At 42.7% G+C, this 22279-nt stretch overlaps 1 protein-coding gene across 1 annotated transcript in view; it reads left to right on the forward strand.

Moving 5' to 3' along the window:
• The window catches only part of LOC139541691 (gamma-aminobutyric acid receptor subunit gamma-3), a 440844-nt gene that overhangs the window by 328319 nt on the left and 90246 nt on the right, over positions 1-22279 (forward strand). The window contains exon 4 of the mRNA XM_071346627.1: positions 2889-3109. Within this exon, the coding sequence (XP_071202728.1) occupies positions 2889-3109 (221 nt within the window). The remainder of the gene's footprint in view (positions 1-2888; positions 3110-22279) is intronic.

Genomic DNA, 22279 nt, shown 5'->3' on the forward strand with positions numbered 1-22279 from the left:
CCATTCAGGATAATCATAGTTTCAGAGAAAACCATTCAGGATAATCATAGTTTCAGAGAAATCCATTCAGGATAATCATAGTTTCAGAGAAAACCATTCAGGATAATCATAGTTTCAGAGAAAACCATTCAGGATAATCATAGTTTAAGAGAAAACCATTCAGGAAAATTCCATTTTGGAATGAGTGCCCAGAACATCTCTAAAACTAAGGGCATTGTATTTGGAACAAAACATTCCCTATGTCCTAGACCTCAGCTGAATCTGTTAATGAATGGTGTGGCTGTTGAGGAGACTAAATTACTTGGCGTTACTTTAGATTGTAAACTGGCATGGTCAAAACATATAGATTCAATGGTTGTAAAGATGAGGAGAGGCCTGTCCCTAATAAAGATGCTTTTTTGACACCACACTCCAAAATGCAAGTGCTGCAAGCTCTAGTGTTGTCTTACCTAGATTATTGCCCAGTCGTGTGGTCCAGTGCTGCAAGGAAAGACCTAGTTAAGCTGCAGCTGGCCCAGAACAGAGCGGCATGTCTTGCTCTTCATTGTAATCAGAGGACTGATATAAATACTATGGATGCCAGTCTCTCTTGCCTAAGAGTTGAGGAGAAACTGACTTATTTTTATAAAAAACATGAATTGTTTGCATAGTCAACTTACACACACACAGCTCTGACACACACACTTACCCCACCAGACATGCCACCAGGGGTCTTTTCACAGTCCCCAAATCCATAACAAATTCAAGAAAGTGTACAGTATTATATAAAACCATTATTACATGGAACTGCCTTCCATCTCATATTGCTCAAATAAACAGCAAACCTGGTTTCAAATAACAGATAAAGCAACACCTCGTGGCACAACGTCTCTCCTCTATTTGACCTAGATAGTTTATGTGTATGTATTGATATGTAGGCTAGATGTGGCTTTTGTAAAAATATGTATATATATGTGTAGTTCTGTTCTTGAGCTGCTCTTGTCTATTCATGTTCTGTATTATGTCATGTTTCATGTTTTGTGTGGACCCCAGGAAGAGTAGTTGTAACAGCTAAATAGAGATCCTATTAAAATACCAAATACCTCCTCTCCTCTGCTCTCCTCTCATCGGAGCACTCAGCCACATAATCTGGGTTTACAGCTACTAAAAGCTGATCTGATTGTCTGCATACCTGTTCGGGTTGTCTGCATGCCTGTGAGCTGAGTCGCCTGGGTATTTCACCAAATAGTGGTAAACAAGGATTATACGATTGTATTCCACATGGTAGAAATCCTGGACTAGAAGGTCATTTAAATCTTATGCTGTCATTGGTGGAAATAACTGTCACTCTTGTATTCTGAGAAAGTGCGGTTTACTTTTCAGGTAATCTCTGATCATGTTTCATCAGGCTGTGTTCCCCTGTTAATGCTGCCTCAGGCTGTCCTCAGTGTCTTACTGTTAGACTAGCCAAAGGAGGTCCTGGCAGTCAGTAGGTTTAAGGAGGTTTTTAGGAGGTCCTGGCAGTCAGTAGAATATTTAAGGAGGTTTTTAGGAGGTCCTGGCAGTCAGTAGAAGGTTTAATGAGGTTTTTAGGAGGTCCTGGCAGTCAGTAGAAGGTTTTCATTCTTTTCCATGAGCTCCCCTCCCCAGCCAGCCTCCTTCTCCCCTCCCCAGCCAGCCTCCTTCTCCCCTCCCCAGCCAGCCTCCTTCTACCCTCCCCTCCCCAGCCAGCCTCCGTCTCCCCTCCCCAGCCAGCCTCCTTCTCCCCTCCCCAGCCAGCCTCCTTCTACCCACCCCAGCCAGCTTCCTTCTCCCCTCCCCAGTCAGACTCCTTCTCCCCTCCCCAGCCAGCTTCCTTCTCTCCTCCCCTCCCCTCCCCAGCCAGCCTCCTTCTCCCCTCCCCAGCCAGCTTCCTTCTCCCCTCCCCTCCCCTCCCCAGCCAGCCTCCTTCTCCCCTCCCCAGCCAGCCTCCTTCTCCCCTCCCCAGCCAGCCTCCTTCTCCCCTCCCCAGCCAGCTTCCTTCTCCCCTCCCCTACCCAGCCAGCCTCCTTCTCCCCTCCCCAGTCGGACTCCTTCTCACCTCCCCAGCCAGCTTCCTTCTCTCCTCCCCTCCCCAGCCATCCTCCTTCACCCCTCCCCTCCAAAGCCAGCCTCCTTCTCCCCTCCCCAGCCAGCTTCCTTCTCCCCTCCCCTCCCCTCCCCAGCCAGCCTCCTTCTCCCCTCCCCAGCCAGCCTCCTTCTCCCCTCCCCAGTCGAACTCCTTCTCCCCTCCCCTTCCCAGCCAGCCTCCTTCTCCCTTCCCCAGCCAGCCTCCTTCTCCCCTCCCCAGCCAGCTTCCTTCTCCCCTCCCCAGCCAGCTTCCTTCTACCCTCCCCTCCCCAGCCAGCCTCCTTCTCCCCTCATTTAATAAAGTAATGGAAAAGCCAAGAGAGAAGAGAGAAGAGAGACTTTGTCATCTAGAACTCTTCATAACTGCTGCGTTCTTTTCCAGCCTGCTAGACAGGAAATCAATGAACATGCCAATAGGTGAAGCTGTTCCCTTTGATAAACTCCTCTGTCTTGTTGAGCTTGCTGGGTTTCTTTTTAGTCTCATAAGGATGTATGATATCATAGACATCATATCTAAGCTCTGGTTTGGCGTTCATATCTGATCTGGTATATATATCATCATAGACATCATATCTAAGCTCTGGTTTGGCGGTCATATCTGATCTGGTATCAATATCATCATAGACATCATATCTAAGCTCTGGTTTGGCATTCATATCTGATCTGGTATCAATATCATCATAGACATCATATCTAAGCTCTGGTTTGGCATTCATATCTGATCTGGTATATATATCATCATAGGCATCATATCTATACTCTGGCTTGGCGTTCATATCTTCATATTGTTTTTGTTTCAGGAATACCAGATCGACATCATCTTTGCCCAGACGTGGACAGACAGCAGGCTGAGCTACAACAGCACCATGAATATCCTGACTCTGAACAGCAACATGGTGGGACTCATCTGGCTCCCCGACACCATCTTCAGGAACTCCAAGAACGCTGACTCCCATTGGATTACAACGCCCAATCAGCTGCTCAGGATATGGAACGACGGGAAGATACTCTACACGCTAAGGTAAACAAAAGAGAAATCATTTGGTTTTGTTGTTTTGTTTGTTTGCTTGTTGTTGTTTTTTTGTGCCTCATTTGCATATTGTTTTGGTGTTTGAAATGTGGCAAGTCTGCCTTCTGTTTCACTGAGAGTGATGGAATTTGGCACACATGCTAAGGGCTATGAGTCTAGCTATCCTGTACAGTATGGTTCAGTATGGCTGCATGGTGGTGTTGCCGGACAGTAGAAAAACAATGCAAGCTCATTGGCACATAATGTTTCATCTAGAGTCTCGTTTCTGGAGAAGAAGAAGTTTAATGTCGTCAACATCATTAAAAAGGGTCCAAAATACATCAAAAGCATATTATATTGATCGGTTTGATTTTGAGGTCTGATATTTGGTAAGCATGGTAAACAGTACGGAAGTAACTTGTCCTAGGGCAATGTGTCCAATTTGTCCTGATTGTGGCACAGTGGGCCCACAGCTGAAACCCGACATTGCTGCTTGCAGCTATACTTGTCTGACTTTATTTTTCCCTTTGAGTGTTTTGTTTTTGGTGTTGATATTTGTCAAGTTGGTTGTGTGGTTATGAACACTATGCCTGTGTATCAAACGGCAGCCTTTTCCTTATATAGGGCACTACTGCCATTTGGGAAGCATCCTAGCAATGAAATGCCACAGCTTGTCACATCATTAACCAGAAGCCAGTGTCACACAGGGAAGTACCAAGGGGCCTTATTAAACCCAAACCACTGGAACCACTGGAACGAATGGAAGATTCTAGAAGGTCTAGCTTCCGCAACGTTTGATGGATTTCTCTGTTCTCTGGCTTGGTAAAAGCCATTACAGAATATCAACAAATGGAAGGTTCTAGAAGATCTAGCTTCCACAATGTTTGATGGATTTCTCTGTTCTCTGGCTTGGTAAAAGCCATTACAGAATATCAACAAATGGAAGGTTCTAGAAGATCTAGCTTCCACAATGTTTGATGGATTTCTCTGTTCTCTGGCTTGGGAAAAGCCATTAAAGAATATCAACAAATGGAAGGTTCTAGAAGATCTAGCTTCCACAATGTTTGATGGATTTCTCTGTTCTCTGGCTTGGTAAAAGCCATTACAGAATATCAACAAATGGAAGGTTCTAGAAGATCTAGCTTCCACAATGTTTGATGGATTTCTCTGTTCTCTGGCTTGGGAAAAGCCATTAAAGAATATCAACAAATTCCCCATCATGTTTTTTTCTAATACCATCAGAGAGCCGTATTCCCCATCCCCTGGGCAGGGTTATAAAAGCCTACACTCGGCCCTGTCTGAACCAACCAGCTGTGAATTTAAGGCTGGGGATGTGTTCCAAATGGAACCCCTAGTACCTATAGTTCACTATGGGCTCTGGTCAAAAAGTAGTGCAAGGGAACAGGGTGCCTTTTGGGGATGCAGACTTGGTGCCACTCTGTTTCCGAGTCTGGTTTGTGCTCAGTCTCAGTGACAGACCCATTAAAGAGCAATATAGCACAATCCCAACAGGCCAAGCCAGGTAGCCTCAGTGCATAATGGCTTTAAACAAACAGATTACTACATGGCACAGTCAGAGACCCTTTCAGGAACCTATTCTCAACTGGCTCTTGAGGACAGAAAATTACTCAATGAACTAAAAGGTAGAGTTAGTAATTCACAAAGTAAACATCAGTATCAGTCCGACTTCCACAGGTACAGATACGCTGTGTGAGTGCATCATCTTGACTGGGGCTCATCCATTATCTCATGTCAGAGGGCGTCACTCCTCTGCGAATAGCGAATTTTCCGTTTATAATGTTTCTAGTCTGCTTTAGTAGCCAGAGCAATGCTGCCAGCGAGTGGTCATGTGCTGAACGTATGGTCAGGGCAGATATTCTTGAAAAAAAAGTGACATTTGAAAATAGAGCTGCAGCTCTTGAATTTTGAGAGTTATTGGACTAAATGTTTTACCTGCGTGTGACTGAAGGAGGATTTGACCAATTGAAACTTCTTATCCGTGCACCTGTCAATTCCAAGCTGCGCTCATCTCTTCATGTATAATTTGACGATTGATAATACTTTCAGTCATCAGACTATTGTCAATTTAAATCTTGTCTATAGGCTAACTTGTATTATGTGTGAAATTAGTTTCGGTATTGTTTAGGTGTAGTTTCGATGGGCAGGCTGACTGGCATCGTTGCTCATCAATAACATGTTTTGCATTATTCTAAAGGCTCCAAAACAAAGCGTGTTTTTATTTCCCTTTACAATAAATGTGAGTAGCAATAGCGTTATAGTAAATAAAACAGTCCCGTAACAGCTTCTTTTTTTCAAAGTAAAACAGAAAAGAAAATGAAACATTATCAACCCGCAAGGCGTTGTGGTCAAATGATTTGCTATAAACATGTGCCCCAAAAACTGATAAATACGCATAACACAAACTCATCATTACACTATTGTCTTAAAAGAAAAAAAATAATGTAATCAACCTCTTCACCCTCCTTATCATTCAGTTAGGCCTCATTTAAATTCAATTGTGAAGTAAGGTGCACACTTATCGCCCATTCATCCATTCGTCTTTTCTTCAGTGAGGAGATAGAGACGCATTAGCGGCTGGCTAATTGTCTTGGTTAAATTGGGAATAACAACGGTAAATTGGCTCTAAATACAAAATTCTGACAAAATGAGCATTTCGGAAAAGTCAAGGAAGGTGCAGGACATAGCTTTTCTTTTTTTGTGGACGATTTTTTTTTACATTTCCAAAATCAAAACGTTGGCCTATTGCAGTTCTAGTGTTCAACTAGTTGTAGACGTGCAGTCCCACAATTAAGAGGAACTGACGTATCACGAATCAGTTCGTAGATAAACATGTTTCTCCTGAGCTCAGGAGGCTACTGAAATAACTTGTGACTGAACTACAGCTGAAAACTCATACTAATGCTAACATTAGCACTACTAGCTACAGTAGCTTGATAGCTAGCTTTTGTTGGAAGATTTAACATTGTGTTTTCAGTACTAAGTAGGTAGCTTGTTAGTAAGCAGCATCTTTTCAGTCAAAGATGATTTCAGTGACAGGCTCAGCTTTGGACAAAAATGTATGCTAGCTTGCTAGCATAGTCAAACTTCAGAAATACTAATCCAGATGGTGTGTCTAAGACTTCCTCACCAAAAAAGACTTATGTATTGTTTTATCTTAGATTAATTCAGATAGTTTTGAAGCAGAAATGGGGTTGATCAGACAATGTCACCTAGGTAATATTTTCTAATGTTACGGCAGCAGATTGTAACCAGTCTACTTTTGATCAATCCCATTACCCTTTGCAAGATACGAGACGGATGTACACACTATCTGATGTAAAACAATGGGTCACATCTGCAATATCTACGGTTAATTTAATCCTGCTGCCCATGGCAACGTCATATTGCTGAGACTCAGTTTAATAAAACTCTTAATAAAACTCTCTTGGTCTCATGTAGCAACATTTGAAATTGTGTTTTTTACATTGGATAAACGGTAGAGACTCAGAGCTAGAAAATTGTATATCATACATTATAGTTGAGGAACAATGGGAAAGTAATTCTGCTTTGAAAGTTGATAAACTTGTAACCTCACTTTTGAGAAAATGTCCCTTGAATTTTTGGGACCTACTGGAGAGCTCATCAGCATCGTCAGCATCGTCCTCTTAAGCCTTAGCCCCACCCATCTCTTTAAGGATTCACATGTGAGGCCATGGACTAAAACAACCAAAGATTTGAAGACTAAAGGCTGGTTTATACTACAGGTGTATTTGTGAATCCCATCTGGAGTGCCAGAGTGCGCGCTGGGTGTTCGTAAACTCAGAGCGTTGTCAGATTGTCCATTCGTAAACTCAGAGCGTTGTCAGATTGTCCATTCGTAAACTCAGAGCGTTGTCAGATTGTCCATTCGTAAATTCAGAGCGTTGAGAGCGCACACTGGATGTTCTGGCCGAGGAGTAGTAGTGATCAGAGCTTTCTGACCTCACAACAGTAGTCAAGCTCCTAAACTAACGGGCTACCGTTGGCTAGCTTGCTAGCTACTTCCAGACACATGAGAGAACAGCTCACTCTGACCATTTTACTCGCCCTAGCAGAGTTGGTTCATGTTATCCAGAGTGTTGGTGACTAACTGTGCTGCTGGCAACAATTTAATTACGTTTTTTTGTCGACGTTTACCGACATCGGCCATATTCAACATGTTGAAAATGTGTAAATGTGTTAGTTATTCTGCGCTCTGGCACACTCAGACGAGAGCGCTCTGAGTAGATAGCCAGAGCGAATTTGTGTAAAAGCAGTGTTGCTCACGCGTGGGACATTTTTAGGTGTTTTTATCAGTTATTGTCACGTGTACTCCCCTCTCCGGCCCCTTGGTCACCAGGCTGCTCGTTAGGGCTCACACCTGTCACCAGCGTTAGGCGCATGGACTCCATCACCTCCTTGATTACCTTCCCTATATATGTCACTTCCTTTGGTTCCTTCCCTATATATGTCCCTCCCTTTGGTTCCTTCCCTATATATGTCACTTCCTTTGGTTCCTTCCCTATATATGTCACACCCTTTGGTTCCTTCCCTATATATGTCACTCCCTTGGTTCCTTCCCTATATATGTCACTCCCCTTTGGTTCCTTCCCTATATATGTCACTCCCTTTGGTTCCTTCCCTATATATGTCACTCCCCTTTGGTTCCTTCCCTATATATGTCACACCCTTTGGTTCCTTCCCTATATATGTCACTCCCCTTTGGTTCCTTCCCTATATATGTCACTCCCCTTTGGTTCCTTCCCTATATATGTCACACCCTTTGGTTCCTTCCCTATATATGTCACTCCCTTTGGTTTCTTCCCCAGTCGTCATTGTTCCTGTTTCATGTCAGTGCGCTGTTTGTGTTTCTTGTTTTGTTCATTTATTTTATTAAATGTATTCACTCCATGAACTTGCTTCCCGACTCTCAGCGTTACATTTACGGACAAGCTTTCATTAAGACTTTGATTAATTGAATAATATGTTTCATGATCAAGCTAATCACTTGAAACACATTGACTGCAATCAATTACATAGTGGTTGGTTTGATTGATTATGTTTTTAGTGAGAACTAAAAATGGCCTTTTTGATCGTCATGACACTATAAATCCAGCTATAATAATCTGGCGTAAATACTGTTGATATAATATCCTATTTTAATAGGGTTTAAGTGCGTCTTATCTTGAAATGAGGAAAAACAATGCTTGCTGCTTCCCACACGACTGAAACTGATTGAGAATTTGTTTTGGAATTTCATTATAAATTGGTAATCTCAATATCCTTTTGACATTGTAGCCATCTTGCTAATATTGACTGTGCCTCTTAATCATGTTTTAAACTCCGTTAAACACATTCCAAGATGTAAAGAGCATGCAAATGTAAAAACCTGAAATCATATTTACATTTTATTTTATATATTGTTTTATTTTTAAGAATAGTTCAGAATCAACAAGTTCAAATAAGCCAGGCACTTTATGAATTTTAAGCACAAGTCCCTCTGGCAATATTCATCTACACAGGATTTCCTCATTGACAGAGTTGCATACTCTGTCAATATATGTCACTCCCTTGGTTCCTTCCCTATATATGTCACTCCCTTTGGTTCCTTCCCTATATATGTCACTCCCTTTGGTTCCTTCCCTATATATGTCACTCCCTTTGGTTCCTTCTCTATTTATGTCACTCCCTTTGGTTCCTTCCCTATATATGTCACTCCCTTTGGTTCCTTCCCTATATATGTCACTCCCTTTGGTTCTGAATTTGTCTTCAGTAGACAGTCAGGGGGCCAGATCAGAATTACAAATAATTAGTAGATTGGAAATTGACCGCAAAGAATCCCAAACAGATATAATATTTGACTAAAACATCATCATTTCAAAACTTGTTTATTTTTATATACTGTACAGAAACTCCTCAGACAATTTTTTAGGTACACCACCCCTTTCACGAAAATGGATCGCTCCTACAGACAGTGAGTCACGTGTCTTGCTAGATAAAGCAGGCAGACAGGCATCAAGACATTCAGTTACTGCTCTATTGAACGTTAGAATGGAGTGACGAGTGACCTAAGAGACTTTGAGCGTGGCTTGATCATCGGTGCCAGGTGTGTGGTGAGAAACAACATGGCTTCAGGCTGGATCTTAGTGGTGTGTGGTGAGAAACAACATGGCTTCAGGCTGGATCTTAGTGGTGTGTGGTGAGAAACAACATGGCTTCAGGCTGGATCTTAGTGATGTGTGGTGAGAAACAACATGGCTTCAGGCTGGATCTTAGTGGTGAGAAACAACATGGCTTCAGGCTGGATCTTAGTGGTGAGAAACAACATGGCGTCAGGCTGGATCTTAGTGGTGTGCCGGTTCCAGTATCTCAGAAACAGCCTCCTGGGCTTGTCACGCACGACTGTGTCTAGGGTTTACAGAGAATGGTGCGACAAACAAAATCCCTCCAGTCAGCGGCAGTCCTGTGGGCAAAAACAGCTCGTTGGTGAGAGAGGTCGAAGGAGATTGGCAAGAATCGTGCAAGCTAACAGGCTGGGCCCACATACAGACAAATAACGACGCAGTACAACAGTGGTGTACAGCAATCTTTAAGTTATACCACAGATTCTCAATTGGATTGAGGTCTGGGCTTTTACTAGGCCATTCCAAGACATTTAAATGTTTCCCCTTAAACCACTCGAGTGTTGCTTTAGCAGTATGCTTAGGATCATTGTCCTGCTGGAAGGTGAACCTCCGTCCCAGTCTCAAATCTCTGGAAGACTGAAACAGGTTTCCCTCAAGAATGTCCCTGTGTTTAGCGCCATCAATTCTGACCAGTTTCCCAGTCCATGCCGATGAAAAACGGCAATGTTGCAGTGTTTATGAACTGTAACTCAGTAAAATCTTTGAAATTGTTACATTTATATTTTAGTTCAGTGTATATACTCAGTCATATTCACCAGTCACAGAGACAGTGTAGTCTTTGACCTGATGAATCAACTATTAATAGTGGAAATACATCATAATCCAATTACTGAACTTTAGTTTGTTAGTCCTCACTATAAAGTTGCCCTGAGCTTAACATGTGACATCAATAAGGGATCATAGTTTTCACCTGGATTCACCTGGTCAGTCTATGTCGTGGAAAAGAGCTGGTGTTCTTTAATTTTGTGTTTTTCATCAGCGTAGATGATCAATATGACTCCATGAGAGAGAATCCATATAGATGATCAATATGACTCCATGAGAGAGAATCCATATAGATGATCAATATGACTCCATGAGAGAGAATCCATATAGATGATCAATATGACTCCATGAGAGAGAATCCATATAGATGATCAATATGACTCCATGAGAGAGAATCCATATAGATGATCAATATGACTCCATGAGAGAGAATCCATATAGATGATCAATATGACTCCATGAGAGAGAATCCATATAGATGATCAATATGACTCCATGAGAGAGAATCCATATAGATGATCAATATGACTCCATGAGAGAGAATCCATATAGATGATCAATATGACTCCATGAGAGAGAATCCATATAGATGATCAATATGACTCCATGAGAGAGAATCCATATAGATGATCAATATGACTCCATGAGAGAGAATCCATATAGATGATCAATATGACTCCATGAGAGAGAATCCATATAGATGATCAATATGACTCCATGAGAGAGAATCCATATAGATGATCAATATGACTCCATGAGAGAGAATCCATATAGATGATCAATATGACTCCATGAGAGAGAATCCATATAGATGATCAATATGACTCCATGAGAGAGAATCCATATAGATGATCAATATGACTCCATGAGAGAGAATCCATATAGATGATCAATATGAATCCATGAGAGAGAATCCATATAGATGATCAATATGACTCCTTTGTTCATGATTTGACCCACAGATCTGCCTCATTGCAACGCCATTGTTTCCCGCTGTTCCAGGGAAACGCAGCACAGAGTGACTGAGACAGCGTGTGACTGAGACAGCGTGTGACTGAGACAGCGTGTGACTGAGACAGCGTGTGACTGAGACAGCGTGTGACTGAGACAGCGTGTGACTGAGACAGCGTTGTGACTGAGACAGCGTGTGACTGAGACAGCGTGTGACGGAGACAGCGTGTGACTGAGACAGCGTGTGACTGAGACAGCGTGTGACTGAGACAGCGTGTGACTGAGACAGCGTGTGACTGAGACAGCGTGTGACGGAGACAGCGTGTGACTGAGACAGCGTGTGACTGAGACAGCGTGTGACTGAGACAGCGTGTGACTGAGACAGCGTGTGACTGAGACAGCGTGTGACTGAGACAGCGTGTGACTGAGACAGCGTGTGACTGAGACAGCGTGTGACGGAGACAGCGTGTGACTGAGACAGCGTGTGACTGAGACAGCGTGTGACTGAGACAGCGTGTGACTGAGACAGCGTGTGACTGAGACAGCGTGTGACTGAGACAGCGTGTGACTGAGACAGCGTGTGACTGAGACAGCGTGTGACGGAGACAGCGTGTGACTGAGACAGCATGTGACGGAGACAGCGTGTGACTGAGACAGCGTGTGACTGAGACAGCGTGGTAGACTTTCTGACTACATCCTGAATGGTTACTCTATTCCCCATACCTGCACTACCTATGAGGCTTACGGGGTAATATGGTGCCACACAGACCATGTTCAGCTGTTACATCTCCCCTTGTCCAATGAGCTGCTCCCCTTCCTTCCCTACTTTGACTCCCCTCGCTAAATAGGCCACTGCAGAATGCCTTGGCATCCCCTTGCTCAAGGGCAGAACTTAAAAGGGGGAAATCTACAGTAGTGGCGGTAGCGACTGCAGTAAAAACAAATGAAAGACTGTAGCTGTACCATAACTACATTCATCCCAAAATACTGTCACCAGCAGAAAGAGCTCTGGTTTTTTAATGCGCTTTTTTCCTTTTTTTGGGGGGAGAGATCTATTCAACTGTCAAGTCGGAGGGATTTCAACAAAGACGTATTTGTCAAGCATTTCATCTAATCTTGCTTGGAGACATGTCTGTCTGAGACTTGCCTGTCTGAGTTTATATTTGATATGTGAATGTAATGGACATACGCTGGATGATTTGTTGCAGTGTTCAGGCTTAAGGATGATTTGTTGCAGTGTTTAGGCTTGGGGATGATTTGTTGCAGTGTTTAGGTTTAGGGATGATTTGTTGCAGTGTCTAGGTTTAGGGATGATTTGTTGCAGTGTTTAGGTTTAGGGATGATTTGTTGCAGTGTTTAGGTTTAGGGATGATTTGTTGCAGTGTTTAGGCTTGGGGATCATATGTTGCAGTGTTTGGCTTGGGGATCATCTGTTGCAGTGTTTAGGCTTGGGGATGATTTGTTGCAGTGTTTAGGCTTGGGGATGATTTGTTGCAGTGTCTAGGTTTACGGATGATTTGTTGCAGTGATTAGGCTTGGGGATGATTTGTTGCAGTGTTTAGGCTTGGGGATGATTTGTTGCAGTGATTAGGCTTGGGGATGATTTGTTGCAGTGTTTAGGCTTGGGGATGATTTGTTGCAGTGTCTAGGTTTACGGATGATTTGTTGCAGTGATTAGGCTTGGGGATGATTTGTTGCAGTGTTTAGGCTTGGGGATGATTTGTTGCAGTGATTAGGCTTGGGGATGATTTGTTGCAGTGTTTAGGCTTGGGGATGATTTGTTGCAGTGTTTAGGCTTGGGGATGATTTGTTGCAGTGTCTAGGTTTACGGATGATTTGTTGCAGTGATTAGGCTTGGGGATGATTTGTTGCAGTGATTAGGCTTGGGGATGATTTGTTGCAGTGTTTAGGCTTGGGGATGATTTGTTGCAGTGTCTAGGTTTACGGATGATTTGTTGCAGTGATTAGGCTTGGGGATGATTTGTTGCAGTGATTAGGCTTGGGGATGATTTGTTGCAGTGTTTAGGCTTGGGGATGATTTGTTGCAGTGTCTAGGTTTACGGATGATTTGTTGCAGTGTTTAGGCTTGGGGATGATTTGTTGCAGTGTTTAATGTTTTTTACGCTCTGTGTTTATTCATGGCTACTGCAGGCAGACTTTCCCCTATATAGTGCACTACATTTGACCAGGGCTGGCACCCTATCCCCTATATAGTGCACTACATTTGACCAGGGCTGGCACCCTATCCCCTATATAGTGCACTACATTTGACCAGGGCTGGCACCCTATCTCCTATATAGTGCACTACATTTGACCAGGGCTGGCACCCTATCCCCTATATAGTGCACTACATAGGGAAAAGGCTGACATTTGGGACACATTCACATCAGATTTGATGTTTTCAATGAAAATGTCACCTTACATTGAAATGCTTACAAGCCCTTAACCAACAATGCAGTTTAACGTTATTTGAGGTAATTGTCGAGGTAATTGAGGTAATATGTACTTGTAGGTAGAGTTAAAGTGACTATGCATAGATAATAAACAGAGAATAGCAGCAGCATAAAATAGGGAGGGGGGGGTGCAACTAGTCTGGGTAGCCATTTGATTAGCTGTTCAGGAGTCTTATGGCTTGGGGGTGGAACTGTTTAGAAGCCTTTTGGACCTAGACTTGGCGCTCCGGTCCCGCTCGCCATGCGGTAGAAGAGAGAACAGTCTATGACTAGGGTGGCTGAAGTCTTTGACAAATTTTAGGGCCTTTCTGTCTCTGACACCGCCTGGTATAGAGGTCCTGGATGGCAGGAAGCTTGGCCCCAGTGATGTAGTGGGCCGTACACACTACCCACGGTAGTGCCTTGTGGTTGGAGGCCGAGTAGTTGCCATACCAGTTAGTGATGCAATCAGTCAGGATGCTCTCGATGGTGCAGCTGTAGAACCTTTTGAGGATCTGAGGACACATGCCAAATCTTTTTAGTCTCCTGAGGGAGATAAGGTGTTGACCTGCCCTCTTCACGACTGTCTTGATCGTTTTGAACCACGATAGATTGTTGGTGATGTGGACACCAAGGAGCTTGAAACTCTCGACCCGCTCGACTACAGCCCTGTCGATGTGGGGGCGTGTTCGGCCCTCCTTTTCCTGTTGTCCATGATTAGCTCCTTCTATTAATTAAAAAAAATATATATTTATTGAATGTTCGAAAAATACAATATACTTGCAGTGAAGCCGCTCAACAACTACATCATACCAGTCATCCAACAGACTCCTATTCAGAGCGACACACAGAAGCATCCAGGGTCAATCCAGGGAAACACTTATCTCCCTCACTAGCTTTAAGCACCAGCTGTCAGAGCAGCTCATAGATTACTGCACCTGTACATAGCCCATCTATAATTTAGCCCAAACAACTACCTCTTTACCTACTGTATTTATTTATTTATTTATTTTGCTCCTTTGCACCCCATTATTTCTGTCTCTACTTTGCGCTTTCTTCCACTGCAAACCAACCATTCCAGTGTTTTTTTTAGTTTTTATTTTACTTGCTGTGTTGTATTCACTTCGCCTCCATGGCCTTTTTATATTTTTATTTATTTACACATATATTTGTTTGCCTTCACCTCCCTTATCTCACCTCACTTGCTCACATTGTATATAGACTTATTTTTTTCACTGTATTATTGACTATATGTTTGTTTTACTCCATGTGTAACTATGTGTTGTTGTATGTGTCGAACTGCTTTGCTTTATCTTGGCCAGGTCGCAATTGTAAATGAGAACGTGTTCTCAATTTGCCTACCTGGTTAAATAAAGGTTAAATAAATAAATAAATAAATAAATAAAAATCGGAACGGTGGGGGAACTGCAGGAACTGTTTTAGGTTTAGGTTTAGGGATGATTTGTTGCAGTGTTTAGGTTTAGGGATGAGGGGATGCCCTGCTCAAGGGCATGTTGACCGATCTACCACCAGGCCAAAAACCGTGAACCCAACCCTCCAAGATCCCCCCACAGTTCCCCAATAGCTGTACCTCAACCATTCGAGACCCCTCCCACAGTCCCCCCCAAGAAGAAAAATTAAAAATACAATTCAGTCCATTCCCCCAAGAACCCCCAATGCACCAACAACCAAGAGAATGAACCCCCACCCCCAAGAACCCCCCAATGCACCAACAACCAAGAGAATGAACCCCCACCCCCAAGAACCCCCCAATGCACCAACAACCAAGAGAATGAACCCCCACCCCCAAGAACCCCCCGATGCACCAACAACCAAGATAATGAACCCCCACCCCCAAGAACCCCCCCAATGCACCAACAACCAAGAGAATGAACCCCCACCCCCAAAAACCCCCCAATGCACCAACAACCAAGAGAATGAACCCCCACCCCCAAGAACCCCCCGATGCACCAACAACCAAGAGAATGAACCCACACCCCCAAGAACCCCCCAATGCACCAACAACCAAGAGAATGAACCCCCACCCCCAAGAACCCCCCGATGCACCAACAACCAAGAGAATGAACCCCCACCCCCAAGAACCCCCCAATGCACCAACAACCAAGAGAATGAACCCCCACCCCCAAGTACCCCCCAATGCACCAACAACCAAGAGAATGAACCCCCACCCCCAAGAACCCCCCAATGCACCAACAACCAAGAGAATGAACCCCCACCCCCAAGTACCCCCCAATGCACCAACAACCAAGAGAATGAACCCCCACCCCCAAGAACCCCCCAATGCACCAACAACCAAGAGAATGAACCCCCACCCCCAAGAACCCCCAATGCACCAACAACCAAGAGAATGAACCCCCACCCCCCAAGAACCCCCAATGCACCAACAACCAAGAGAATGAACCCCCACCCCCAAGAACCCCCAATGCACCAACAACCAAGAGAATGAACCCCCACCCCCAAGAACCCCCCAATGCACCAACAACCAAGAGAATGAACTAAAGAGACAAAAGGAAAAGACAGAAGAAAACAGCAAACAACAATGCACATTTTTTTAAATAAATAATAAATGTAAAACAAAGGACATCAAGGACAACTAAAATCATAACAGCAATGCCAACTGTATATGTTTGTGTGCATGTCTGGCACTATTACATGTATGTGTGTGTTCTTGTATGTGTTTATTTGAATGAGAGTGTGTGTATATGCATGTGTACAAACACCTGCACGGCATCAGCCTCAGGCAAACCGGCATTAGTTGGAAAAACACTGCCACTCGGTGTCATTAAAATATACTTTATATTATGTTTTATTTAGACTTTTTTAAATTTTATCTTTTGAGCATCATTCTCTCTCTCACACAGCAACTCCACTCCCACTTGTCTCCAATTCCACATCCCAACCCTCAGCTTCCCTCAGCCCATCCCATCTATCTCTGCTGGCCACCCTCAGCTTCCCTCAGCCCATCCCATCTATCTCTGCTGGCCACCCTCAGCTTCCCTCAGCCCATCCCATCTATCTCTGCTGGCCACCCTCAGCTTCCCTCAGCCCATCCCATCTATCTCTGCTGGCCACCCTCAGCTTCCCTCAGCCCATCCCATCTATCTCTGCTGGCCACCCTCAGCTTCCCTCAGCCCATCCCATCTATCTCTGCTGGCCACCCTCAGCTTCCCTCGGCCCATCCCACCTATCTCTGCTGGCCACCCTCAGCTTCCCTCGGCCCATCCCATCTATCTCTGCTGGCCACCCACTTCGGGTTTCTACGCAACACATATCTTTCAACTATGCTGTGATGTTTAACATACAATTTCAATCTATCTAATCGAATAGAATCCACAGATTGTGAGTTGAAGATAAATACTTTTACTAAGAGTATTAGTATATTAGTAATTGACTGACCCGGTCTCTCCAGATCTCCTAACAGTACTATTTCTAGGGACAATTTTAGATCAATGCTATGCATTTTCAGCCATTCCTGAAACTGAGACCAGAAACAGGCTACGTGAGGGCAATACCAAAATAAATGGTCTATTGATTCTGTATCTCACAACAAAATCTGTAGAGCTTCGATGATTTTGTGCCCCAAATATTCAACATTTTGTTGGTGGCAAGAATTCTATATAATCATTTTAGCTGAAAAGCACAAAGTCTTGAATCTTTTGAATTGTTTTTTTTATATATTAACTCACACACCCTGTACCATGGAATCGGTACATCAAAAATCTCTTCCCAACTATTTTGCAATCTGTATGGCACAGTTGTCAACATCCTGGTCCTCAAATGAAACTGGTATACTTTCCTATTTATGCTATTTTTAGTCCTCTGCCAGTTTTGATCCTTTACATTGGGCAGACAGACCAGTTTCCTACCTCCTCCCGCTGCCACCTGCCTCCTCCATTTTTGGGGCAATGCTATAATCAATTGGTTGTACTCTTGGATTGAGCAGACCTTCCCGTACAAATCTAATCACTCCATGAAGGACATAACTCTACCATTCCAATTTACAATATCATTTAAGAACAAAATACCCTTTTCCCATAAATACAGGTATTTTATCAACCAGCACATTTGAGTTCAGCCATAATATTTGTTGTAATATTTGTTCTATCTTTTCAGGGGGATGAAATTGAAATTGTAGCCAGCTCTGCAATGCTTGATTGAAAAAGAGAGATACTTTGAAAAAAGTATCATTTTCAATTAATCGAAAATGAGACATGGCAATCTGCACAAAGGCAAAAAGGCAATTTTTAAACAATGGATGAGCTTTTCTTAGTAATCTACTTGAGAACCATTTAGGGTTCAAATAAAACTTTTGAATGAGTGAAGCTTTTAGAGAGAGGTTTAGTGCTTTTATATGTAATAATCTCAACCCACCCAATTCATATTCATTATATAGATAGGCACGTTTTATTTTGTCTGGTTTAGCGTCCCAGATAAAGCAAAATATTTCTTGCTCATATAATTTGAGAAACAAATCATCAGGATTAGGCTGCACCATAAGTTAGTTAGTAAACTGAGATATGACTACGGAGTTAATCAGGGCAATTTTTCCATAAAGAGACAGGTATTTACCTCTCCATGGTTGCAGGATCTTGTCTATTTTTACATGTTTTCTTTTGAAATTAATTGTGGAGAGATTATTTATATATTTTGTGATATGAATACTACTTCACCATCAGCCCTTTTTTACGTAACCTGAAGTCCCTGTATATTTAGTACAGCCACAGTGTTATGGAGCTGTCTCGGAACAGCTGTCCATCTATAAAGAGTTTGTCCATTCCCCCTTTGTTGTCTTTGTACCAGATACAGTCTCTTACGACGTATGTTTATCTCCCTTGGAAATTGGACTTTGAGACCGAATTTGGTCCCTTTAAGCTCCCTTCCCCTGTTTTTGATCAGCTCCTTTTTGTTGGTGGTGTTCAAATTTTGCAATGATCGGTCGGGGACCCTTGGTCTTGTTGCTCCGAGCTCCTAGTCTGTGTTCTCGGTGGAAAACCACCTTGTTTACAGTCTCTATAGGAAGTTTCAAAGTGGATGAACTCTGGATTATTGGAAGCGTCCTCAGGAATCAAATTTAGATTTTCACGCATGCTACGACTTTGTATGTCTAGTAGCGTCTCCTTCATCACCCTGTTTTCCCTGAGTAAACAATCCATGTTGGAATCGTGAATTTTTACCTTGGCTGTGAGTGTCTTGTTTTCTCTTTGGAGCGTGAGAATTTCACTCTGGCTGAACTCCAAACCCCCCTCAGCCCTGTTACCTCCTCACATAACTTTTCCAGTGTTGCATGGACACTAGCCTCTACTTCAATGGGAAGTAAATCGTCGTGTCTGTAGATGAATCTGTTTTTCTTTTTTTTGTCGGGTTAAAGTTATTTCATGAGGTAGTCGGATCTTTCCATGATGGAGTATGTTGTTCCTCCATAGCGTAAAGCTGTTGGTACTCGTCAATTTCCTTAATATCCAGATTGGCTCTTTACTGCAACCAGTTGTTTTACGAGAAGATAACAATGAGTCTTTCCCACGACGACAACAGGTGTCTGTATTACAGCCAGCTAGCTTCTTATGGCTGCGGGATCGATATGACAACAGCCAGTGAAAGTGCAGGGCGCCAAATTCAAACAACAGAAATCTCGTAATTAAAATTCCTCAAACATACAAGTATCATTTTTAAGGTAATCTTGTTGTTAATCGCACCACAGTGTCCGATTTCAAAAAGGCTTTACAGCGAAAGCACCACAAACAATTATGTTAGGTCACCGCCAAATCACAGAAAAACACAGCCATTTTTCCAGCCAAAGAGAGGAGTCACAAAAAGCAGAAATAGAGATCAAATGAATCACTAACCTTTGATGATCTTCATCAGATGACACTCATAGGACTTCATGTTACACAATACATGTATGTTTTGTTCGGTAAAGTTAATATTTATATCCAAAAATCTCAGTATACATTGGCGCGTTATGTTCAGTAGTTCCAAAAACATCCAGTGATTTTGCAGAGCCACATCAATTTCCAGAAATACTCCTAATAAACGTTGATCAAAGATACAAGTGTATACATGGAAATTTAAATCCACTTCTCCTTAATGCAACCGCTGTGTCAGATTTCAAAAAAGCTTTACGGAAAAAGCAAACCATTCAATAATCTGAGGTCGGTGCTCAGAGCCCAATCAAGACAAAAAGATATCCGCCATATTGTGCAGTCAACAGAAGTCAGAAATAACATTATAAATATTCACTTACCTTTGATGATCTTCATCAGAAGGCACTCCCAGGAATCCCAATTCAACAATAAATGTTTGATTTGTTCGATAATGTCCATCATTTATGTCCAAATAGCTACTTTTGTTAGCGCTTTTGGTAAACAAATCAAAACTCACAAAGCGCGTTCACTAGTTGCAGACGAAATGTCAAAAGGTTCCGTTACAGTCCGTAGAAACATGTCAAACGATGTATAGAATCAATCTTTAGGATGTTTTTAACATAAATCTTCAATAATGTTCCAACCGGAGAATTCCTTTGTCTCATGACTCATTCCCCTCTCATTCGCCGCCACTTTACAGTAGAAGCATCAAACTAGGTTCTAAAGACTATTGACGTCTAGTGGAAGCCTTAGGAAGTGCAACATGACCAATATCCCACTGTATCTTCAATACGGAATGAGTTGAAAAACGACGAACCTCAGATTTCCCACTTCCTGGTTGGATTTTTTCTCAGGCTTTTGCCTGCCATATGTGTTTTGTTATACTCACAGACATCATTCAAACAGTTTTGTCCACCGACGTGCTACCTGTCCCAGACCTGCTGTTTTCAACTCTCTAGAGACCGCAGGAGCGGTAGAGATACTCTTAATGATCGGCTATGAAAAGCAAACTGACATTTACTCCTGATTATTATTTGACCATGCTGGTCATTTATGAACATTTGAACATCTTGGCCATGTTCTGTTATAATCTCCACCCGGCACAGCCAGAAGAGGACTGGCCACCCCTCATAGCCTGGTTCCTCTCTAGGTTTCTTCCTAGGTTTTGGCCTTTCTAGGGAGTTTTTCCTAGCCGCGGTGCTTCTACACCTGCATTGCTTGCTGTTTGGGGTTTTAGGCTGGGTTTCTGTACAGCACTTTGAGATATTAGCTGCTGTATGAAGGGCTATTTAAAATAAACTTGATTTTAAAAACTTCAGAGTGTTTTCTATCCAAATATACTAATAATATGCATATATTAGCAACTGGGACTGAGGAGCAGGCAGTTTACTCTGGGCACCTCTGGACACCTTATTCATCCAAGCTACTCAATACTGCCCCCAGCCATAAGAAGTTAAATGAAATCCAAATAAAAATCTATTTAAATTACAGGTTGTAATGCAACAAAATAGGAAAAACACCAAGTGGGACAAATACTTTTGCAAGGCGCTGTACGCTCTACTATCTACCACTACACTACTAACACATATCTACAATACATTAAGTGTGTTACCTCAGGCCACTACTCTACTACCACATATCTACAATACATTAAGTGTGTTCCCTCAGACCACTACTCTACTACCACATATCTACAATACATTAAGTGTTACCTCAGATCACTACTACCACATATCTACAATACATTAAGTGTGTTACCTCAGACCACTACTACCACATATCTACAATACATTAAGTGTGTTACCTCAGACCACTACTACCACATATCTACAATACATTAAGTGTGTTACCTCAGACCTCTACTACCACATATCTACAATACATTAAGTGTGTTACCTCAGACCACTACTACCACATATCTACAATACATTAAGTGTGTTACCTCAGACCTCTACTACCACATATCTACAATACATTAAGTGTGTTACCTCAGACCACTACTACCACATATCTACAATACATTAAGTGTGTTACCTCAGACCACTACTACCACATATCTACAATACATGAAGTGTGTTACCTCAGACCACTACTCTACTACCACATATCTACAATACATTAAGTGTGTTACCTCAGACCTCTACTACCACATATCTACAATACATTAAGTGTGTTACCTCAGACCACTACTCTGCAACCATATATCTACAACATATATCGTGCATATGTGTGTGTATGCCTGTGTCTTTGCCTGTGTGTGTGTGTGTGTCTCTTCACAGTCCCCTTCTTTTCCATAAGGTGGATTTTTATCTGTTATTACATATGGTTCTTCTGCTGCATCAGTTACCTGATGTGGAATATAGTTCCATGTAGTCATGGCTCTATGTAGTACTGTGCACCTCCCATAGTCTGTTCTGGACTTGGGGATTGTGAAGAGACCTCTGGTGGCATGTCTTGTGGGGTATGCATGGATGTCCAAGCTGTGTGCCAGTAGTTTAGATAGACAATACCTCTCACAAATACAATTAGGGAGGAAGTCAATCTATCCTCTCATTTGAACCAGGAGATGTTGACATGCATATTATTAATGTTAGCTCTCCGTATACATTTTAGGGCCAGTTGTGCTGCCCTGTTCTGGGCCAAGTGTAGTTTTCCTAGGTCCCTCTTTGTGGCACCTGACCACGCGACTGTAGTCCAGGTGTGATAAAACAAGGGCCTGTAGGACCTGCCTTGTTGATAGTGTTGTTAAGAAGGTAGAAACTAGGGCCTGTAGGACCTGCCTTGTTGATAGTGTTGTTAAGAAGGTAGAAACTAGGGCCTGTAGGACCTGCCTTGTTGATGGTGTTGTTAAGAAGGCAGAGCATCGCTTTATTATGGACAGACTCTCCCCATCTTAGCTACTGTTATATCAGTATGTTTTGACCATGACAGTTTACAATCCAGGGTTAC

The sequence above is a fragment of the Salvelinus alpinus genome, chromosome 16, assembly GCF_045679555.1.
Source record: "Salvelinus alpinus chromosome 16, SLU_Salpinus.1, whole genome shotgun sequence".
Taxonomy (NCBI): domain Eukaryota; kingdom Metazoa; phylum Chordata; class Actinopteri; order Salmoniformes; family Salmonidae; genus Salvelinus; species Salvelinus alpinus.